Consider the following 22,677-nt stretch of genomic DNA (forward strand, 5'->3'; position numbering starts at 1 on the left):
GTATTTACTAGTGATAGTCATTGGCCCTATAAAAGGTGAGGGGCTGTGGCTCATCGGTAGAGCATCTGCTTGGCATGCACCAGGTCCCAGGTTCAATCCCCTGCATCTCCAGTTAAAGGGACTAGGCGAGTAGGTGATGTGAAAGACCTCTGCCTGAGACCCTGGAGAGCAGCAACCGGTCTGAGTAGACAATACTGACATTGATGGACCAAGAATCTGATTCAGTAGAAGGCAGCTTCATGTGTTCAGAAGTTTGCAGGTCAGTTCTGCTCTAAGCTAAAAGCGAACAAGTCATGTGCCCTGGAGAGCTATGACTGGTCACATTTGACGGCACTAAGCTAAACAGACCAGCAGACTAATCACTATAAAGCAGCTTCATATATTCCACACGAGGAGAAAGCTGCTGTTTTTCAAAGAATCAAAAAACTAGCCCCCCCTCCCCAGCTTGGAAAAGCTAAAGGCATTAATGCATCCAATTATCTTCTATTATAACAAAGCTTTCGTTCAGCAGAAGACTGCACCAAATTGCACACGGCTAAGTGTCAGCTTCATTTTAAAAAGCCAATCTGCTGAAGCAGAAGACAGAAGAATATATTTCTGGTTGTCAGATAACAAAGGTAAACTCATTTGCTCCTATGAGAACCAGAGTGGTACAGCTGGCAACAATTTAAGCCTGGAACTGCAAGACCCACATTCAGATCTCATTTATACTGTAACTTAGGATAGCTCTACGGTTTGGGGAAAGTTGTTCCTTCGGCCTCCATTCCCCCATACAGTGGTAACACTAATGCCCTATCTTGCAAAGCTGTTGTATGGCCTATTATAATGAACCCCGTACAGTTCTTAGCATGTCTAAATTACAAGTTGAATCAACAGCGCTCACATTTCAACTGCCCGGTGCCCACACCCGCTCTTGGTTTCTAAACCACTAACCCTGCCAAGCAGCAAAGCTCAGGAGACAGAAAAAGTTGGCACCTAAACTATAATAAATCAATCAATGAAGTTTTATTTTGATACAATATCAGCTCTGAGTAAAGATAAAAGTTAGGTTAAAATAATAAAGTAAAATAAAATAATAAAAGTTGATTCTGGGAAGGATGATTTGAAGAAGAGGAGGAAAGATCTTCTACGGGGAAAGGTTTTCAATTAGCCATTTACGAATCCTACTAGACTGGAGGCAAAATTTGGCTACTTGAGTGGTTCTCTCCCGAGAGGAGTCTGCTAGGAGAAGGGAAACGTTAGCTTCTTCCGATCTCCCAGGAAAGGATGACAATAGGGGGAGAATGTACTGCGATCTTATGTTGTTGTAGAAGGGACCTTGCAGCAGAACATGTTCTATGGTTTCCACTTTCTCTGTTTTGCATGGACATAGTCGTCGGTGGAAGGGAGTACGGCGATACCTGCCTTCCAGGAGAGCTGAAGGTAAGGCATTGAAACGCGCAAGAGTAAAGGCCCTTCGATATTTGGATACTTCCAAGAATCCAAGGTATCTAAACTATAAAGAAAATGGGCATTGATTGTGTTTTAGCCAGCTATAGAGGTCTGTGGTTAAAGAATAAGAAAAATCAAGGGCATCACCTCTTTAATATTTTGGTTCTTTGCTTCCCTGAATAACTGTGTTATTTTCCATTTTTCGGCTTCTTTGTACGGGTGTGTGTGTGTGGGGGGAGACAAAGCAACCCAAATAACAACAAACCAACCCGACGACAAAAGACCAACCCAAGGTCAGAACTTCAGGGTTCAAACACAGCAGGCAAGTATTTGAAGCAGAGAGAAACATATTTAAAGGGTGACTCACCACATTCAAGTCAAAGCTCTTCTCCACCCAGTCTTTGGCTTCTTGGAATTCTTCTTGCAGCTCCATCACATACAGAGTATCTAAAGCATCCACCACGGTAGCTCCTCGGAGACCTCCTGCATCAGCAGAAAACAAGGACCATTTGAGTGGATCTGTATTTCGTTTCTCTTGTGGAGGCATGGGGGGTAGGGGCAGCTTACATGTGGAATTTAGCATTGACACTGTTCTTGTTTGGTATCGAGATGGGCCCATCAATGTACAATGCCCAAGGCGGGTGCCAGCCGTTTCTGCAACCTAGGCAAGGCTAACTACCTGTGCCCCCCCACCATTGCTAACCAATTTTCAAAAACAGATGTCTTGCAGAAAAAATAAAAGCACAAAACTTTTTATAAGACATTATGACTAATTATATTCCATAGCATTGTTGTGGTACTTACCTTAAAAAAAAAAAACCCAAAAAACATAAATTGTCAGTTGCAATTTAAACTAATCTGTTTAAAATGATGCCCTTCAAGCCAGTTCTGTGCCCCTCTGAGGTCTGTGCCCTAGGCAACCACCTAAAGCACCGGCCCTGACAATGACCTTTACAGAGTTCCACAGACAACCACAAAGACTGTCTCCCTGTGGAGATTACAATCCAAAAGTCAAGGTGACACAAATGGAAGGAGGCGGAAGGAGACGCACAGCTAACTGAGGAAACAGAAGGGGCAAGGGAATGAACGTAAGCAAATGCAATTGCCAATACATAAGCTTCGCTTCAATTGGGCTTGAGGAAAGAGGGGTCAAGCTGGAGGTTTCACAGACAGGATGGGTTTGGAGGAGGGATCGTGGCTGAGTGGTAGAGCATTTGCTTGGCATGCAGAAAGTCCCAGGTTCAATCCCCGGCACCTCCAGTTAAAGGGACTAAGCGAGTAGGTGATGGAAAAGACCTCTGCCTGAGATCCTGGAGAGGCGCCGCTGGTCTCAGTAGACAATACTGACTTTGATGGACTGAGGGTCTGATTCAGAATAAGGCAGCTTCATGTGTAAATGAGAAAACACACCTTGTTATGGCTGTGCTCAAGGCCAAACTACATGTTGTGCTTTATATGAGCTGCCAATGGGGACTCTTAGCCATACTGAATCTGTAAATCCTCAGTGGCAACTCTTGGGGATGGAGAGGGAGAGGCAGGAAACTCTCCTCCACCTAAAATGGGAGGGGTAGCAAATATGGTAGAAGACAGAGCCAAGATGCAGGATGATCTTGACAGGCTGGAGAAATGGGCTAGAACTAATAAAATGCACTTCAACAAAGACAAATGTAAGGTTCTGCATTTAGGTAGGAAAATTCAAATGAATAATTATAGGATGGGGGAGACTTGTTTGAGCAGTAGTGTGTGTGAAAAGGATCTTGGGGTCTTAGTAGACCAAACACTGAACATGAGTCAGCAGTGTGATGCTGTAACTAAAAAGGCAAATGCAGTCTTGGGATGCATCAACAGAAGTATAGTGTCCAGATCACGCAAAGTGATGGCATCGCTTTACTCTGCTCTGGTTAGACCTCAACTAGAGTACTGTGTTCAGTTTTGGGCACCACAATTTAAGAAAGATGTAGACAAGCTGGAATGTGTCCAGAGAAGGGCAACAAAGATGGTGAGGGGTCTGGAGACCAAGTCCTATGAGGAAAGGTTGAAGGAGCTGGGTATGTTTAGCCTGAAGAGGAGAAGACTGAGAGGGGATATGATAACCATGTTCAAGTACTTGAAGGGCTGTCATATAGAGGAGGGTGCTGAGTTGTTTTCTGTTGCTCAAGAAGGTCGGACCAGAACTAACGGGTTGAAATTAAATCAAAAGAGTTTCCGTCTAGACATTAGGAAGACTTTTCTAACAGTTAGAGAGGTTCCTCAGTGGAACAGGCTTCCTCAGGAGGTGGTAAGCTCTCCTTCCCTGGAGGTTTTTAAGAAGAGGTTAGATGGCCATCTGTCAGCAGTGCTGATTCTGTGACCTTAGGCAGATGATGAGAGGGAGGGCATCTTGGCCATCTTCTGGACACTAGGGGTGTGGAGGGGGAGGTAGTTGTGAATTTCCTGCATTGTGCAGGGGGTTGGACTTAATGGTCCTGGTGGTCCCTTCCAACTCTATGATTCTATGATTCTATGCCATGGTCCTGATGTAAACTGGGCCCCTGCTGTGCTCATACAGGAGTTGCCACTGGGGACTCACAGCTGCAGTATGGCTGCAAGTCCCTATAGCAGACTCATGTAAAAGTGTAACATGTAGTTCAGCCCTCAGAGATGACAAATAAATTATGGCTTGGAAAGGATAAGAACAGGCCACAAAGTCCTTGAGGACTCCTCCCCCAACACACACATGGAGTCAAGATAGGAGACTCCCCGGTTGGAAAGAAACTGTTGTTTTTTCCTGGCTGACAAACAGGGGTTCGTTCCTGTTTAGAAGCCCAGCTTTTGGGTAAGAAACAAGCTGCGGTTTGTCAAAGGGGGACGGACGCTCTGGACATCACAGTGAACTGCAGCTGCTTTCCAAACCAGGAAGTCTTCAATCTGTGTTTAGGGGGAGCAGGGCCGCAACGGGGGGGGGGGACAAGGAGGGCAGCCACAGCCCGTTGCATGCAGAGGGGGCGGCAGAACTGCCTCTTCTACCCAGCCCGCTCCTCCTGTAGGAGAGGCAGTTCTGCCACCCTCTCTTCATGCCACAAGGGTGGTGGCTGCCCTCCTCGCCCCCCACCCCACTACAGCCCTGAGGAGGAGGAGGGAGTGTGTGAGCCTGAGGGCTTCCCAGATCCTTTTTCTCAGGAAGCAACAGGAGTTTGTTTGTCGCCATCTGAATGCAGCCTATACTTGAGATTTCAACTGGAACTCATCATTTTCAAAAACAAAACTTCAGATACATAGTATTTCCCGTCCCTTGTTAGGACTGTGTGTTTTAAAGAGCATTTTAAAGAGCACACTAATTAACAGGCCAATCGATCACCCTGGCCCCCTAGGCTGTCCGGCTGTCCTCAACCAGGGCCAGGGCCTTTTCAGCTCTGGCCCCAGCCCGGTGGAACTTTCTGCCGAACGAGACCAGGGCCCTGCAGGACCTAACTCAGTTCCACGGGGCCTGCAAGACAGAGATGTTCCGCCACGCATACGGTTGAGGCAGCAATGGTTAATAGTTCAGCTTGGCCTCCCTTAGCCCTCATCCCTGTCTCCTCTCCCTTGAAGGGTGTTCCCAGCTTAGATCATTGGGCCCTCTGCCTACGGCTGTGACAAGCTCTCCTCACGTTAGGAATTATTTATTGCATTAAGGGAAATTAGGCGGCCTTCTGTAAATTGTATGTTTTTAATCCTGTTGTGCTTAACCTATGTTTTAATTATTGTTTGAAGCTGCTCTGAGCTTGAGTTGGGAAGGGGCAGGCTATCAATTGAATAATAAACCAACCAACAAATAAATAAAGGAATGGAAACAGAGCTTAGACAGGTGGTTCCCAAAATGGGCAGTACCACCCTCGGTGGGGGGGATTACCCGGGGGGGGCACTAAGAAGCAAGGGGGCAGCCAGGGGGTGCTAGAGGTTGAGTTGTTGGATAGGGTAGGGGGCGCTGGGATTGAGTTTGTGGAACCAAGGGGGCGGTGGGCTGAAAGGTTTGGGAACCACTGGCTTAGACGAAGAGGGAAGCTAGGGAAGCACAGGCAGGTATTAGAAGTGGTTCACCTCCTCTTCTTTCCCTTCTGTATCACAAATGGGCCAAGAGACCCTCTACTGGGACAAGAGCCGCACCCCTGAAACAAACATCAAGTGCTGCAGAAGAATGGGCTATGTTGTGATGGTATGAGCTGTTCTGCCAAAGATTTCCTTCCATAGGATACTTCTCACAGGGATGTTATCCTATGCGAGGTGGATTCACGGGGATTCTAAGTATTGTACTTTTTTTATATCTACGACCAACTCTGTGAAAGAAATAGTCCAGGGGCTGAAAACACCCTCCTCTGTTTAACTGGCTCACAACCTCCTGGCAGCTTTTGGCTCTGCTAGCTATACAAAAGCAATGTGTCAACGCCTGCTGAAAGCAAATAGTGTGCTGGGAGGGAAACCAACTGCAACAGATGCTCGCTTCTGGAGCAAGACTGTCTGAAGAACTGCTGCTCGTTTGGGGGGAATTACCTAGCAGAATGCCAGGACGTTAAAGGAGAGGCTCACAGGTTAGAGACACTGAATCCCAAACGTGAGAGCGCTGCAAGGGAGCCTGATTTGTAAACGACGCATGGCTGGCCCAATAGCTTTTGAGGCTTGGAAGCAAAAATGTCAAATATGACCACCCACCAATTACATGTGACCCTGGAGAGCTGTCATTGGCAGTCTCGGTAGACAGCCCTAGCCCTGATAAACAGTGATCTCACTCGGAAGGCAGTGTTTCCTAGGATTCAGGCACACCCAGAAAGCCCTACTTTGGAGTATTGGATCTTCCGCTTTCATACATTCAGGTCGTTTATGCATGGGTACTTTCACGTTCACCCCTGGTCTGTCTCGGTTGTTCCTTGAAGTTATGCATGAGTTTTCCATCCATTAGAGATGACCTCGCTGCCAGCCCTCACAAATCCTGGACTTCCCGTTCTTCTGTTAACCCAATTCTTCCCATTCTCCTGAGCTCAGCCCAGGTGAAATCTCCGTGCATAAGGCAAAATGCGGGACGTACAAACTTGGTTTTTCTCACAGCCAATTACAAAGCAGCGTGTAAAGAGGCGGGGATTCAAATGCTTCCTGGGAGCTCTTTCTGAGCAGAAGAAAGACTTTTTAAAACCAAGGCTTGGGTTACACCCCGCCCCTTTCAGATTGCTCCGTTTTTTGTTCTTAAAATGGTTTTTTATGTAGCAATTGTTTTTTTTAGGGTGCGATTTTCTCTCATAGTAAGCATAACGAAGCAAGCCAATTACAAAGCAGCATTTAAAGGGGTGGTGACTTGATTTGAGCTTGGAGACTGCTGGTGCATAGATTCCCAACAGGAAAGTGTGGGTCAGAGAGCAACGAACCTCAAGTAAAACTCCCATGCATAAACAACCTCAGTCTCCACACTGTGCTGGTTTATGCAACCCTCAATGGCTGATTTCTAGAAGTTAGAGCACAAGCAGGGTAGAACACATATTTGAATGGACTCTAACAACCCTGAGGACTAGCATCATGCTATGGTCAGAACTGGCATGTTTGAACAGCTAATGAGCACAGATTTCAAGCTTTAAAAAATGAGCGAAGAAGTTCAGAGGAGTACAGAGTAAAACCCCCCACCAAAAGCAAAATGATGGTATGAAGCTGGAATCTGGTGCTTGAGTAGGGTTGCCAACATCTAGGTGGGGCCTGGAGATCTTGTGGCATTGCAACTGATCTCCAGACTACAGAGATCAGTTCCCCTGGAGAAAATGGCTGCTTTGGAGGCTGGAATCTATGCCACTATACCCTGCTGAGGTCCCTCCCTGCCCCCACACCCTGCACTCCTTTGGCTCTACCCTTAAATCTCCAGGAATGTCCCCACCTATGCTTGAGTTTAATGTGATCTGCTATTTATAAATAAGAATTTAAAAGAATGAATGCATTGCACAAAACAGCATTTCTACCTCTTTTCACCCCCACAGTTTCATAACAGATAGCATGCAGGCAATAAATTGGATCCCCCTCCCCTGCTAAGTCTTTAGAGAAGCAATTGTTCAGGGGAGGGGTTATATCTGGTTCGCATCAAAGCCCGCCGGAATCTTTCCGGACAAAGCGTCGCTTTCTCCACAGCTGCCCAGCGCGGGCAGGGAACAGCTCTCTTGCTGAGCTAGATGACGCCTGAGATCAGATAGCTCTCACAACGGCATATCGTTTGTGCTGTCGAACATCAAAAGTATATTTCCGGGGCAAAATGACTCACAGCTTTCCAGAGCCGATACAAATGCAAGAGATGACATCAGCAGGCAACAGCAGGATTCTAAACAAACCCTTCGGGTGTCCAAAACACCACATGTAACAAAAACAACCCCAGCATTGCCGGCTTAGCGAAGAGTGTACCGTTCCCCTCTTGAGCATGTCTAGACTGGTCGTTATTATAATTCTCCAGCAGGGGGCAACAGCTTATATCCACAGCAAGTATAATTCAATCGCAACTGCCGGGACTTCCATCTAAACAATTTCTGATTCCCCCCAAGCTAGCTGACCCCTTCCATTTTCTGCCTTCCTGGGACTGCGAGAGTATGCATGTGCACACATGTGTCAACAACCACACCAGGTGGCCCACAGGCCCCATTCAGTTATGCAAGCCAAACGTTGTGAAGGGCCAGCCTATGTAGTTTAACTTTTCAGCTATGCAGGAAGAATCAGAGCGGTGTAGTGGTTAAAGTGTCAGGCTAGGGTCTGGAAGAGGAAGATGAAGAGGAAGAAGAGTTGGTTTTTATTTGCCAACTTCCTCTACCACTTAAGGAAGGATTAAACTGTCTTACACCTTCCCTTCCCCTCCCCACAACTGACACCTTGTGAAGTAGGTGGGGCTGAGAGAGCTTCTAATAGAACTGTAACTTGCCCAAGGTCCCCCAGCTGGCTTCACGTGTAGGAGTGGGGAAACAAATCCAGTTCACCAGATTAGCCTCCACTGCTTGTGTGGAGGTGTGGGGAATCAAACCCGGTACTCCAGATTAGAGTCCACCGCTCTTAACCACTACACCACGCTGGCACGCTGGAGACTGAGGCTCAAATCCCCGCTCTGCCATGGAAGCTTGCTGGGTGACCTTGGGCCATTCATTCTCTCTGTCAGCCTGACTTACCTCACAGGGTTGCTGTGAGGATAAACCAGAGGAGAGGGAGTGTGATGTAAGCTGCTTAGGATTCCCCTTGGGGAAAAAGTCAGCATATGTATGAAGTAAAGAAATAAACCTCAGACAGAGTAGGGGGGGTGGGGGGAAGGTTTCCATCTTGCTCTGCAGTTGACAAAATGAGATGCAGGGAAGGGGACAAAGCCCAGCTCAGCCCTGAGGAGCTTCACCGAAGCCACCGGCTCTCAAACTCTGTTCGACACTGACCCACTTGCAGAGTAACTGTGAGTAGTTGGGGATGTAGGGACAGTGGGGGGGGGGGGTTGATTGCCAAATTGCATATTAGAACCTCCTCCCCCTCCCAGACCCACACAGGAGACTCTAAGACGGCGCCTTGAAACAGAGGCTGACATTTTTGTCCCGTGCTGTGAAATCTGTCACCTTACGGAGGAAGCAGGCAGCCAGGTAGCAGCCTTTCTATTACTCCACCAGACTTCCTTTTCACGGTGCGCTAAGAGGACATCTCCACTCAAAGGAAAAAAATTGGTATTAGAAAAATGGATAAAGCCTATGATAGAAGTTGTTGGAAATGCAAAGAAAAAGATGGGGGGAAAAGATTTTCATATGTGGTGGACTTGTAAAAAAAAGGGAAGAAATTTTGGGTTCAGATTCATCAGGAAATGCAGAAGGTCTTGAAAATCAACTTTCCTCTAGACCCTGAAGCAATGCCGTTGGGAATAGTGCCGGAGAAGATTGATAAAGACCATAGAGAGAGCTATATGATTACAGCTGAGAGACTAATATTGGCAACAACTTGGAAACGAGTAGAAATTCCAGAAATTGAGAAATGGCAAGATAAAATGGCAGAATATGTAGTGATGGCTAGATTATCTGACTTGGTAAATGGTAGAACGATGGAAGAATTTCAAAAGAAATGGGCTCTTTATTTTGAATATATGAGGCAGAAGTTAGAATTCAGCAAAGAAGGGTGGAGATATAGTAGTAATTTAGCAAAGAAGGGTGGAGATATAGTAATAAATATAAGAATAATAAATATCATGGTAGCAGAAATATTGTGTTTAAAGGTAAAGGTCCCCTGTGCAAGCACCGGGTCATTCCTGACCCATGGGGTGACGTCACATCCCCACGTTTACTAGGCAGACTGTGTTTACAGGGTGGTTTTGCCGTTGCCTTCCCCAGTCGTCTTCCCTTTACCCCCAGCAAGCTGGGTACTCATTTCACTGACCTCGAAAGGATGGAAGGCTGAGTCAACCTTGAGCCGGCTACCTGAAACCAACTTCCGTTGGGATCGAACTCAGGTCATGAGCAGAGCTTGGACTGCAGTACTGCAGCTTACCACTCTGCGCCATGGGGCTCTTAACATATTGCGTTTAGGTAACAGTTAAGTCTAGAATAGCAGATGAAGAACAAAAGTGAAGCATAGATTGCGAAACAAGAATTGTATTAAGTATTAAATATTAAGTATAGCTTTTATAGCCAGCTTGGAAAGTAGTGAAAATATGGATATTGGATATAAGCAGACAATTGATTACATGTGTACTAATTTAAAATGAACTCCCTGAAAGACTGCTTACACTGTATAGATACGAATGGTTGGGATAGGTATGTGTGTATGTTTGTTTGTATGTTTTTGAAAATTATAAATAAAAAAAGAATAGAAAAATAATAGACCAGGGTGTGGTGCTGGAGCACCTGAAGCTACTTCAACCATCCGCCTGGGAAGGTCTTCGCCTGAATGGGGGAGACTCTCTAGGAACAAGCACAGAAGCCGCTCTGAACTCTCAAAAAGAAGAACGGGACACGAGAATGACAAAAGTCGGATGACTTTGATACACATTGCTTTACTCCCACCGTAAACTGCATTCTTCAGAGCACTGCCACTTTCCCCTTCAAGCCTTCCAAATCGGTCCTAATTCTCTTTTAATGACTTCTTGTTTTAAGACCCCCCTGGTTTATTCCAGTACTAAAGCCACTGACAGTTCTGAGCTCGTCAGCACATTGCTGACTGCACACAGCATGCGCACAAACCCGACTGCAAGTTTTTATTGCCTGGCTTAAAAAAAAAAAAAAGATTGCTTACGCACACACACACAGTCCACACAATGCACCAAAAGCTGGGGGGCGGGGGGAAGAGAACCGCTACAATCGGTGGGAATTTGATCGTTTTTAGGTCTGCTTGCAGCGCCGCACCCAAGATATGTTTTAAGTGCGCACATGACAGAACGCTGTCACCCTACACAAGGCAGGACGGAAACTGGGTTTCCCGCCCAGGGAGACAGAAGTTGAAGAAGTTTTGGTCCTGCCTCCCTGGGCACGTGATGGTAATACCCACGAATGCAAGATGCCCTTCCACCCAGAACTGAGAACAATTCCACCTTGCACGCTACAGCCAGTGTGGTGTAGTGGTTAAGGGCGGTGGTTTAGAGCGGTGGACTCTGATCTGGAGAACCGGGTTTGATTCCCCACTCCTCCACATGAGCGGCGGAGGCTAATCTGGTGAACCGGGTTGGTTTCCCCACTCCTACATATGAAGCCGGCTGGGTGACCTTGGGCTAGTCACAACTCTCCTAGAGCTCTCCCACCCTCACCTACCTCACAGGTTGTCTGTTGTGGGGAGGGGAAGGGAAGGCGATTGTAAGTTGGTTTGATTCTTCCTTAAGTAGAAGAGAAAGTCGGCATATAAAAACCAACTCTTCTTCTTCTAAGTCCTCAGGATAGGGATACTGATCCATGGAAATGAGGTGGCATCAAAAGAGGATTCGTAGGGCCACATCAGAGGCAGCATAGACCCTACTGGACACTTTCCCCAGTGGAGTAATGCCCCAAAAAACAAAACTCTGCTCCAGGAGGTGGATCACTCACTCAAACCTCCCCATAGCCTGAGACTTACTAGGAGGCACTAGGCATGCCGTGCCCTCCAAGCCTCCATGCCCCCAGCTGCAATATGGGAGGGATAACAACAATACTGGTCTGCCTTACATGGCTGTTGCCCAGATTGTGGCGATCATTGCCTGAAGTGCGTTGAATGCTGAACGTGCTACACATAAGTCCCATGTTCTAATCAGGCATCTAGTCACAGTTCTCTTAGATTTCTCTCAGGCCCACCCACCTCACAGGGTGTCTGTTGTGGGGAGGGGAAGGCGATTGTAAGCCAGTTTGATGATTCTTCCTGAAGTGGTAGAGAAAGTCAGCATATAAAAACCAACTCTTCTTCTACATAGTGACATGCACCAAGGACTGGCTGTAGCTCCCCCACAGCTCATAAGCAAAAACCAGCTGCCCATCAGTGGTTTTATCTGGGCTCTCTCCACTTTGACCCTTCTGGTAGGTTTGCACCAGCACCTCCCGCTGGCTCCTGTCCCTGTCCTGCCGGTCTTACACACTTTCAAAACGCACAGGCTGCGTCTCCAGCGTAGTCTGAAACTATTTACAACGGGCCAGCGTTCGTTCAGACTCGGACAGTTAATCCAGTGACTGCTTCTGGCTCAGGCCCCTTTCTCCTGGTCTGCGCGCTCTTCATTTCGCAGCTCCAATTCTACACGGGCAGGGTGGGAAAAAACCTCCGCAGGGTCAGCTCAGGCCTGTGTGGGGAGGAGAGTGCATCGCTGATGGAGCAGCATCCCCCTCTCCCCCACCCAGTCCAAGTTACAAGTTTGCTCTGGAAAAGGCCGAGGCTCCAGCGACTTGTTTGTAAAGCAAACCGACCTTGAAAAACAACATCGCCTCAGCCAGTGCCGGCCTTTCCTTTTATCAGCTCTAATGACTCTGCAATATTAATGATTATGTGATTTTTATGCTCTTCTCTGTCAGTGGGAAGAGCACACCGGCTCCAAGCAACGGGGACCACGGGCGAGACGCCGGCAGAGAGTGAGAGACAGTCAAAGAAAACTCCACCCGGTCCCAACCGAGCTACGCCCGGAGGCACAGCCTATTACTGTGATATAGCAAAAGTAACACGCTAATGGGCTTGATTTAATTTGACGATATAATCCACAAAGCCCTTCAATAAAGAACACACACACACTTTCTAAAAGAGGTAGTCAGATCCCCCTAACCCACAACTAAACAGAGACCGAGCGTCAACACTGAGTTTGCCAGACTGATTAATTGAAATGAGGGGGGGGGAATACTGTTTGAATTTGTAAAGGGCTTCTATATAAAGTAAATGCTTTCAAACATACGCAATGCGCCGAGGGATTAGGAACCGGCTTTGCTCTTTTATCCAGCACAGTGAATGGCTTTGCCTTCCCCCGCTGCCACGTATTGTACACAGCAGAAGACGGGATTCACTGAAGGATTGTTCTTTGCATTGCACAAAGCGTTCCTCAAACGCTTAGTGTCCGAAGAATCAACAGCTGGAGGGCTGGTGTTTTCGACAAGGGGGCTTTCAGCAGGTTCCTTTCTTCTGCATTGTCTTTGACGGGATCCGTAAAAACATTCGTATGGGACAGAGTGGGTTACCCCCTCAAAAAAAAACCCCTAGGAGAATACTGTTATGATACATTCAGCATTGCACAGGGGGAGTGGTGCATTTCTAACTCTGAGTGTGTGTGTGTGTGTTAAGTGCCATCAAATTGCTTCTGACTTAGGGCGACACTATGAATAAATCACCTCCAAAATGTCCTACCCTTAACAGCCTTGCTCAGGTCTTGCGAACTGAGGGCCGTGGCTTCCTTTATAGCAGTGGTTCCCAAACTTTTCAGGCCACCGCCCCCTCCGTTCCACAAACTCAACCCCAGCACCCCCCTGTATGTGTGTAAAGTGCCGTCAAGTCGCAGCCGACTTATGGCGATCCCTTATGGGGTTTTCATGGCAAGAGACTAACAGAGGTAGTTTGCCAGTGCCTTCCTCTGCACAGCAACCCTGGTATTCCTTGGCGGTCTCCCCTCCAAATACTAACCAGGGCTGACCCTGCTTAGCTTCCGAGATCTGGCTGTACCATGCTGCCTTCCCTCCTCGCACCCCCCTACCCTACCCTATAAAAAGCATTATTCAAAATAGCATTATTTGCGTCACTCACTAAAGAAGATAATAACAATAACATTTCAAAGCAGTAGCAATTAACTGCACATCGACTTCAAATTCAAATTAAAACTTTTTAGTTGAAATTTATTCAACAAAACTGATGAACTTGATCCAGCGATACCAGCTCTTTGAAGTCTGGGGGAAAAATTCTGATAGTTTCCACTAAATTTGCTAACATGGTGCCATAGCTTGATCTATTGTAAATTAGTGAAAAACACAGTTGGAGGGACCCACCTCTAGCGCTCGCCTGCTGCCCCCTTGCCTCTTAGTGCCCCCCGAGGTAATCCCACCGCCCCCCAGAGGGTGGTACTGCCCACTTTGGGAACCACTGCTTTATAGAGTCAATCCATCTCATGCGGGGTCTTCCTCTTTTCCTGCCACCTTCAATTTTTCCTAGTGTTACTGTCTTTTCCGGTGACTCCTGCCTTCTAATTATGTGACCGAAGTACAATAGCCTCAGTTTAGTTATTTTAGGTTCTAGGGAGAGTTCAGGCTTGATTTGATCCACATTTCAAAAGAATCGACTTTCGTCCTGTCAGCTTTCTTCATTGTCCAACTTTCACACCCATGCATAGTAATAAAGAATACTATGGCATGAACTTGATCTTGGTCACCAGTGACACATCCCTACACTTAAGAATCTTTTCTAGCTCCATCATGACTGCCCTTCTCAGTCTCAATCTCCTTCTGATTTCTTGCAGTGTCCCTTTAGGTTGATGATGGAGCCAAGGAATAGAAAATCTTTAAAAATTTCAATTTCCTCATTGCCAACCTTAAAGTCGAGTAATTCCCCAGTAGTCATTACTTTTGTCTTCTTGATGATCCCATAAAGTGTAGCAGATTGACAGCCATTCAGAATTAGATCAACAGCTCTGTTTCACACTCAGAAACGGAGCAGAACATTTCCAAAAAGTATTGCAAGGCTCTCTCCCCCTAAGTAACCTCTGTGACAAGAAAGTTTCTACCAAGATCTACACATGAACACACGAAGCTACCTTCTACTGAATCAGACCCTCGGTCCATCAAAGTCAGTACTGTCTACTCAGACCGGCAGCGGCTCTCCAGGGTCTCAGACAGAGGTCTTTCACATCACCTACTTGCCTAGTCCCTTTAACTGGAGATGCCGGGGATTGAACTCGAGACCTTTTGCATGCCAAGCAGATGCTCTACCACATTACACAAAGAGGAAATGCAACACCTTTGAACAGTGTACAAAATCAAGGGACATTTCTTTGTCTGAATCGAAGTCAGAAGGACAACTCTTACAGCTGAAAAAAGATGTTGGTTTGTAGAATATGTCACAGTGTTTCTAAAAGGAGTCACTGTTCAGGGCTTGCCTCTGAGGGCAGGGAATTTTGCTACCTCTCTCCATTGGCAGCAAATGAACAATCTAATAGCTTGTAAATTTGCCAACAAGCTGGTAGCCACCCCCTTGTGTCTGCTGCCTGCACTTGGTATTGAGGTAAGCTGCCTTTGAACATGGAGGTTCCAATCAAGTTATTAAGTCTAACATATTTAGTCATATTTCACTGCTATACAGCACATTGTTCATAATTTGAAAAACAAAACAAAAACAAACCTAGTCCTCAACATCTACTCACCTAAATTACAAAGCCAAATAATTTTGGCTGCTCTTATCTGTAATTTTTCCAGTGCAGAGATATCCTTTTGAGCTTGGGGCAACCAGATTTTATTTATTTATTTAATCTCAGAGTTGGAAGGAACCACCAGGGCCATCTAGTCCAACCCTCTGCCAACACAGGAACTACAACTATAATATTTCTGAGAAGCAGGTATCCAGTTGATACTTAAAAACCTCCAACAAAGTACACAGTATTCCAGTTTTGATAGAGATGTTAAGAACATATACAAATACCAGAAGCTGCTTTATACTGTCAGAACACTGGTCCATCTAGTCCACTATTGTCTTCTCTGGTCCAGCAGTGGTGGGGCCGGAGCTCAGTGGCAAAGCGTTTGCTTTGCACGTAGAAGGTCCCAGGTTCAATCCCTGGCATCTCCAATTAAAAGGATCAGGCAGTAGGTAACGTGAAATACCTCGACCGGAGATTGTGAAGAATGGCTGCCAGTCAGAGTAGACAAGACTGACCTTGATAGGCCAAGGGCCAAACTCAATGCTTTTTTAAGAAGAAGAAGAGTTGGTTTTCATATGCCGACTTTCTCTACCAGCTGGCTTCATGTGTAGGAGTGGGGAAACAAATCCAGTTCACCAGATTATCCTCCGCCACTCATGTGGAGGAGTGGGGAATCAAACCCGGTTCTCCAGAACAGAGTCCACCGCTCCAATCCACTGCTCTTAACCACTACACCATGCTGGCTTGATTTATATCCCTCCTTTCTCCCCATGGGGGACCCAAAGCTGCTTACATTGTTCTCCACTCCTCCATTTTAACCTCACAACAACCCTGTGAGGTGGGTTAGGCTGAAAATGTGTGACTGGCCCAAGATCACCCAGCAAACATCCATGGCAGAGTGAGGATTTGAACCTGGGCTTACCCAGATCCTAGTCTGACACTTTAACCACTCCACCACACTGTCTTTCAGTAGAAGGCAGCTTCACGTGTTCATGTGGCAGCTTGTCTCTAACCCCTGCTACCTGAATTCCTTAATCAGAGATAGCAGGGACTGAACCAAAGACACATGAACACATGAAGCTGCCTTATACTGAATCAGCCCCTTGGTCCATCAAAGTCAGTATTGTCTACTCAGACCGGCAGTAGCTCTCCAGGGTCTCAGGCAGAGGTCTTTCACATCACCTACCTGTCTAGTCCCTTTAACTGGAGACGCCGGGGATTGAACCTGGGACCTTCTGCATGCCAAGCAGAGGCTCTACCACTGAGCCACAGCTCCTTCCCATCAAGACATCCAACATGAAAAGCAAACAAGCTACCATGGAGCTTGCAGGGCTGTCAGAAGCAAGATTAGGGGCTGCTAGTATCACTGCTTAAAGACTTCCTTGATGGGTGGTAGTGTTCCTTCCCTGGAGGTTTTTACACAGAGGCTAGATGGCCATCTGTCAGCAATGCTGATTCTATGACCTTAGGCAGCTCATGAGAGAGAGGGCATCTTGAGCATCTGCTGGGCATGGAGTAGGGGTCACAGGGGGGGGGAGGTAGTTGTGAATTTCCTGCCTTGTGCAGGAGGCTGGACTAGATGACCCTGGTGGTCCCTTCCCACTCTATGATTCTATGCTTAACACAACAAAGATTTTGCCTTTTTCACTGCTGCCACAGACTGAGATTTACCAACATCCTCTCTAGCTACAACCCAAGCTCTCCATCCTTGGTACCCGCACCCAACAGTCTCATACCCCGGCAAACCTGTATGCCAAGCTAGGCCATTCTCTTTTCCAGTGCACATCATTTGATGGTTTACAGTGAGCCCTCTTATATCAAGTACTACATAGCAGTTCAGAAGTGCGCATGATGTTTTTAACTCCAGTAGTGCTGTTCCATTCAGACTTATCAAGCCCAGCCATTCTATGCATCTCAGCACCAGGAAAGAGAGGCATTCAGCCGCAGACAAGAGGCCGGGCGCTTCAACTCATTCGCTTGCCTCGAACAAAAAGGCTTTGAACTATTTCCCCCAGTTGGAGAAGCTGGGGGATGTGGAATTACGGAAGGTATCGGAGCAATTTCCTACAAAATGCTAAACTTGCACAGATGGAAACTTGGTTAAGGCACAGCAGAGACAATACCGGGGCAGAAGGCGATTTGGCGATGCCTCCCTGGACCCTGACCAGCATCCCAGAGCTATTTTATTCCAGTTTAATTAACTTGGGGGGAATCACTTTTAGGGATTAGAACCACCGTTCTCATGCTTCAAAAACTCCGAGGGGAACCGTAACCTTCGGGCGAGTCCTTCCACCATTCGTTTACTAAGGCTCTATACCCCTTTTCTAATGAAACATTGAAAATGATATTCAAACAACCCCTCTATGCGGATTAAAATGATAATTTCGTTAGCCTGCATGGCTGCCTCCACACTACGCAGCAAGGCATCTGCGGAATCCCAAAAAGGGCCGCAACTAAAAAGGTTCATTTGGAAACGGGCTGGGCTGTGCCCTGGGGAGCATCTCCTCCCACTACTGTGGTAATTCACCCAGTCTTCCATGCACAGGAACTGCCACCCAGAAGCTGGGCACCCATGGGAGAAGCCCACTGCAAGGAAGCGTTTCCAAAACCACTGAAAGTTAGCAAGCCTCGTGATATTATTTCTGACAAAGGGGAGAAGCTGTTAAAAAGGTGGTTGAATCACTGATCTTTAGATAAGGTTTTCATTTGTTTAGAACATAAGAAAGGCCATGCTGGATCCATCAAGTCCAGCAGTCTGTTCACACAGAGGCAAACCAGGTGCCTCTAGGAAGCCCACAAACAAGACAACTGCGGCAGCATTATCCTGCCTGTGTTCCACCGCACCAAGCAGAATAGGCATGCTCGTCTGATCCTGAAGAAAATAGGTATGCATCATGAGTAGTGTCCATCTTTACTAGTAGCCATGAATACCCCTCTCCTCCATGAAGATGTCCACTCCCCTCTTAAAGCCTTCCAAGTTGGCAGCCATCGCCACATCCTGGGGCAGGGAGTTCCACAATTTAACTTCAGCTGTGCATGGGGAGGGGACCAGAGAAGAAGCAGTTTCATATAGTAGCCGTGATAGAGACTGTCCGTTCCCACACTAACTTCCAAGGGGAACTCGTACCATGCAGTTCTACGGCCTGTGCATCATTTATTCAACTAGTAACAAAGAAGAATGGACATACCCCAAGGAGCAAAACAAAGCAGCTCTGTTTAGTGTTCTACCCACCCTGAAAGCTTATCGCATATCTCTACTCAGTTCCATCTACTTTATAGAAATCCACACAAAGTTTTTTTTCAATGCAAGGCCTGTGAAAGGTGCTGAATGGACAGCTCTGGGGGCAGAACAATGGCACTGGCATATTTCAGAGCCGGCTGAGTCTGGATAAGTTGCCACAAACACAACAAGGAGAGGAGAAGGAGAACTGTTTTTATATGCCAACGTTCGCTACAACTTAAGGGAGCATCACACCGGCTTACAATGACCTTCCCTTCCCCTCCCCACAACAGACACCCTGTGAGGTAGGTGGGGCTGAGAGCTCTTAAGAGAACTGTGACTTGCCCAAGGTCACCCAGCTGACTTCATGGGGAGGAGTGTGGAATCAAACCCAGTTCTCCGCATCAAGAGTCCACTGCTCCAAACCACCACTCTTAACCACTACACCACGCTGGCTCTCATGAGTAGGAATGGGGAAACCAACCCGGTTCACCAGATTAGCCTCCGCCGCTCATGTGGAGGAGTGAGGAATCAAACCCGGATCTCCAGATCAGATTCAACCGCTCCAACCCACCACTCTTAACCACTACACCACGCTGGCACCTTAAAAAGGCTAACCGACTTATTGCGTCAGAAACCTTCAAGGGGCCAGAGCCCCAAGTGTCAGCTAAAGCTAGCCTGGAACAAACCAGAGTAACGGGAAACAGAACACCGAGGACTCAATGTCAGACAATTCAGTCAAGAGAACTGGCAAATCGAGGCAAATTAAATTACCACTGTAATTTAAGTAAGAGGAGAGGGGAGGCGAAGAGTGCTGGCATCAGAGAGAAGCCTCCAAAACTTCTCCCCAAAAGATAATTTGTTACTCCTGCGGCAGCTCTGCCCCTTGCAGTGCCTGCCCTCTGCTTCCAAGGAATGCCTTTTTCTTTAGTTCTGTGTTTTTAATCCGTTTTGGTAACTTTGCACATTCTTAAAAGATAGACAATTAGGCGGAAGGTGGAAGTGACCGCTGGCAACCCAGAACCCGGAAGAGACTTTTCCAACATCCACTCCTACAAATTAATGGAGCATTTCACAGTGCAGCTCTATTGCTGAGGAAAGTGGTATTCAGCCCGGGATTCCAGAAAACACTTTTGTTTCACGTTTTAAATGAAAATGGGTAAGCTTCTAGTCCTCACGGTTGTGAGAGTCAGTGTGGTTTAGTGCTCAGTACCACCTTTCTCCAAAGCTCCTCAGAACATCAGGTGAGTAACTATCACAAAAAAATAATCCAATAAAACACCAAAACGACGTACACAAAAATACATCGGGAAACCCAATCTAAAAATACCTTCTCCCCCAGGTGGCAGGGTGTTTCCCGCCTTTGTTCATGTTGTTCAGAAGTTCTCTGAAACAACTCTGTCTTAACAGCATATCTGGAAAGCTGGCAGAGCGGAAGTGCCCTGATCTCTTCGGGGAAGCTGCTCCACAGTCATGGGGAAGCCACCGAAGGAGACTCTTGTAGAGCATGTGGTAGACGAAGGGGGTACTGTTGGTAGGCCCTGCTGGGAAGAAAGAATCTGCTGCTTCACAGGAGCATGTGGAAAGGAGGGAAGTAGTCCTTCAAATGTGTGCCTGTGCTCTAAAACTGCTGTTAGTTTCTCTAAGGGAGCCAGCGTGGTGTAGTGGTTAAGAGCGGTGGTTTGGAGCGGTGGACTCTGATCTGGAGAACCGGGTTTGATTCCCCACTCCTCCACATGAGCTGTGGACGCTAATCTGGTGAACTGGGTTGGTTTCCCTGGAGGGTGGTGGGATTACCTAGGGGGGCACTAAGAGGCAAGAGGGCAGCAGGGGTGTGCTACAGACGGGCCCCTTCAACTGTGTTGTTCACTAATTTACAGTAGATCAAGCTCTTGCACCATGCTGGCAAATTTGGTGGAAACTATCCACCAAACTATTTTTTTCCACACTTTGAAGAGCTGGTACCACTGGATCAAGTTCATCAGTTTTGTTAAATAAATTTCAACTATAAAGTTTTAATTTGATTTTGAATAGATGTTCAATTAATTGATTGTTACTGTTTCAAAATGTAATTGTTATTATCTTCTTTAGTGCGTCACGCAAACCCCTATTTTGAATAATATTTTTTGTAGGATAGGGTAAGAGGGCGCTGGGGTTGAGTCTGTGGAACCAAGGGGCCCCGAAAGGTTTGGGAACCACTGTTTTAGGCAGAGGCCTTTTCTAGCCCTACACCCAAGATCCTTTAAATTGGAGCTGCAGGGGATGAAACCCGTGAATATGCACATGCAAAACCTGTGCATTTTGTTCCTCCTCTGAACATCGAATGTCTAGCCCAGAGTCTTGAAGTAAATCAATGAAAGCAGTGAAGCAAATCTAAAATTATAGCGAAGTATATGTCAGTATTATAATTTGGTATTTCCTGGCTCTGAGCCCTACACTCGATCACCTGTAAACAACTCTGTAAGAATGTGATTGTCTTGCATCAAAAGTGTTTTCCAAGACGTTGCGCTGTAGAAGTTTGTCTGAGTCTTGAGCCTGTTCTGCAGTTTTTGCATAGCTAAGAAAATAATCCCAAACTGCATGATTAAAGAGAGATTAAAATCAGTGGAGCGTGCTACCCCCTAGGAAACATCTCCTGCTGTGATTGTAGGCCTTAACACAGATAAGGGGATGGGTGAGAGGCAGATGCCAGATTCAGAGCTGTGAGTCTGCTGGACTAAAAAATAATAATCCTTGAAGTGGTGTTAGGTATAGATTTCAACTTCCTGGACATCTCAGCTTCCATTTCATAAAAAAGAGCAAGTTTCCAGCCCTCAAAGGGTTTATGTAAAGCTACATGGGCAATAATCTGCTGAAAAATGGAATGAAGAAGAAGAAGAGTTGGTTTTTATATGCCGACTTTCTCTACCACTTAAGGATCAAACCGGCTTACAATAACCTTCCCTTCTCCTCCCCACAACAGACACCCTGTGGGGTAGGTGGAGCTGAGAGAGCTGTGACTAGCCCAAGGTCACCCAGCTGGCTTCATATGCAGGAATGGGGGGGGGGAATCCAGTTCACCACATTAGCCTCTGGTGCTCCTGTGGAGGAGTGGGGGAATCAAACCCGGTTCTCCAGATCAGAGTCCACCGCTCCAAACCACCGCTCCTAACCACTACACCACACTGGCTGAATTAGATTTCCAGTGGCTGAAGAGTATACAAATTTATAATGAGTTAGAAAGAGATGAAGGGGAAGTCTTCATATTTTATTTTAGTATATTTGTATTTTCAACAATAATTCATTGCTTTTTATTTTTTCTTGATGATCTTTATCAATTGTTGAACTGTTTGTTTATATATTTGAAAAAATAATAAAACTTATTATAAACACAAGGATGTAGGTTCACTCATGGCAGCCCTGTATGGCCATTGAGAGCCAGCAAATGGTAAATGCAGGTACATACATTATGCTCATCTGGCACAGTTTATCCAGGCTACCTAATTTTGCCTTTCTCGATGCAGAATTTCGATTGCCTGAGACAGGGTTCCCCCAATGTGACACCCACAGTTGCCATGGCACCCCACCAGTATTTCCGTGGGCACCAGCCAAGCTTTTCAGAAAGTGGGTAGGACCATCGTAAGACAGGGCTTGTTATTGGCTGCCCTCATTCAAATAAAAGGGGTTTTCACAGTGGAGGATCAGGACTGGTGGGGACCTGGGCTTCCCTTAGTCTGTGTGTGGTTCCACCCCTCCCTTCAGGCTTTCCTTCTTCCCAGCAAGTGTGAGGAGGTATCCCATGTGTAGGGTTGCCAACCTCCAGGTACTAGCTTGAGGTCTCCTGCTATTACAACTGATCTCCAGACGATAGAGATCAGTTCACCTGGAGAAAATGACCGCTTTGGCAATTGGACTCTATGGCATTGAAGTCCCTCCCCTCCCCAAACCCCGCCCTCCTCAGGCTCCGCCCCAAAAACCTCCCACAGGTGGCAAAGAGGGACCTGGAAACCCTACCCATGTGGCTCCTCCTCCTGTGTCAGCCATTTTGGGTTTGGTTCCACCGACTATGGCAGACATTTTGGGGTGGTGCACACCACCCCCTCTCAAAATTCGAAAGGTGCCCACAAGCTCAACAAGGTTGGGGACCTCTGGCTTAAGGTGTAGAATTTAAGCCCAGAGTAAACACAACCCTGGCCAGAGATACATGCTGGGGGAAAGCCGACAGGAGCTGAGAAGCAACTGGTTTGGGCAAACTCAGTTCACACGGACAAAGGGAAAATTGCTT

General features: G+C 46.8%; 1 protein-coding gene across 1 annotated transcript in view; it reads right to left on the reverse strand.

Annotated features, from left to right (window-relative positions):
• The window catches only part of MAN1C1 (mannosidase alpha class 1C member 1), a 190,187-nt gene that overhangs the window by 47,632 nt on the left and 119,878 nt on the right, over nt 1-22,677 (reverse strand). Inside the window, exon 3 of the mRNA XM_056846936.1 lies at nt 1,799-1,914. Within this exon, the coding sequence (XP_056702914.1) occupies nt 1,799-1,914 (116 nt within the window). The remainder of the gene's footprint in view (nt 1-1,798; nt 1,915-22,677) is intronic.

Source organism: Euleptes europaea, chromosome 3 (assembly GCF_029931775.1).
Source record: "Euleptes europaea isolate rEulEur1 chromosome 3, rEulEur1.hap1, whole genome shotgun sequence".
Taxonomy (NCBI): Eukaryota; Metazoa; Chordata; class Lepidosauria; order Squamata; family Sphaerodactylidae; genus Euleptes; species Euleptes europaea.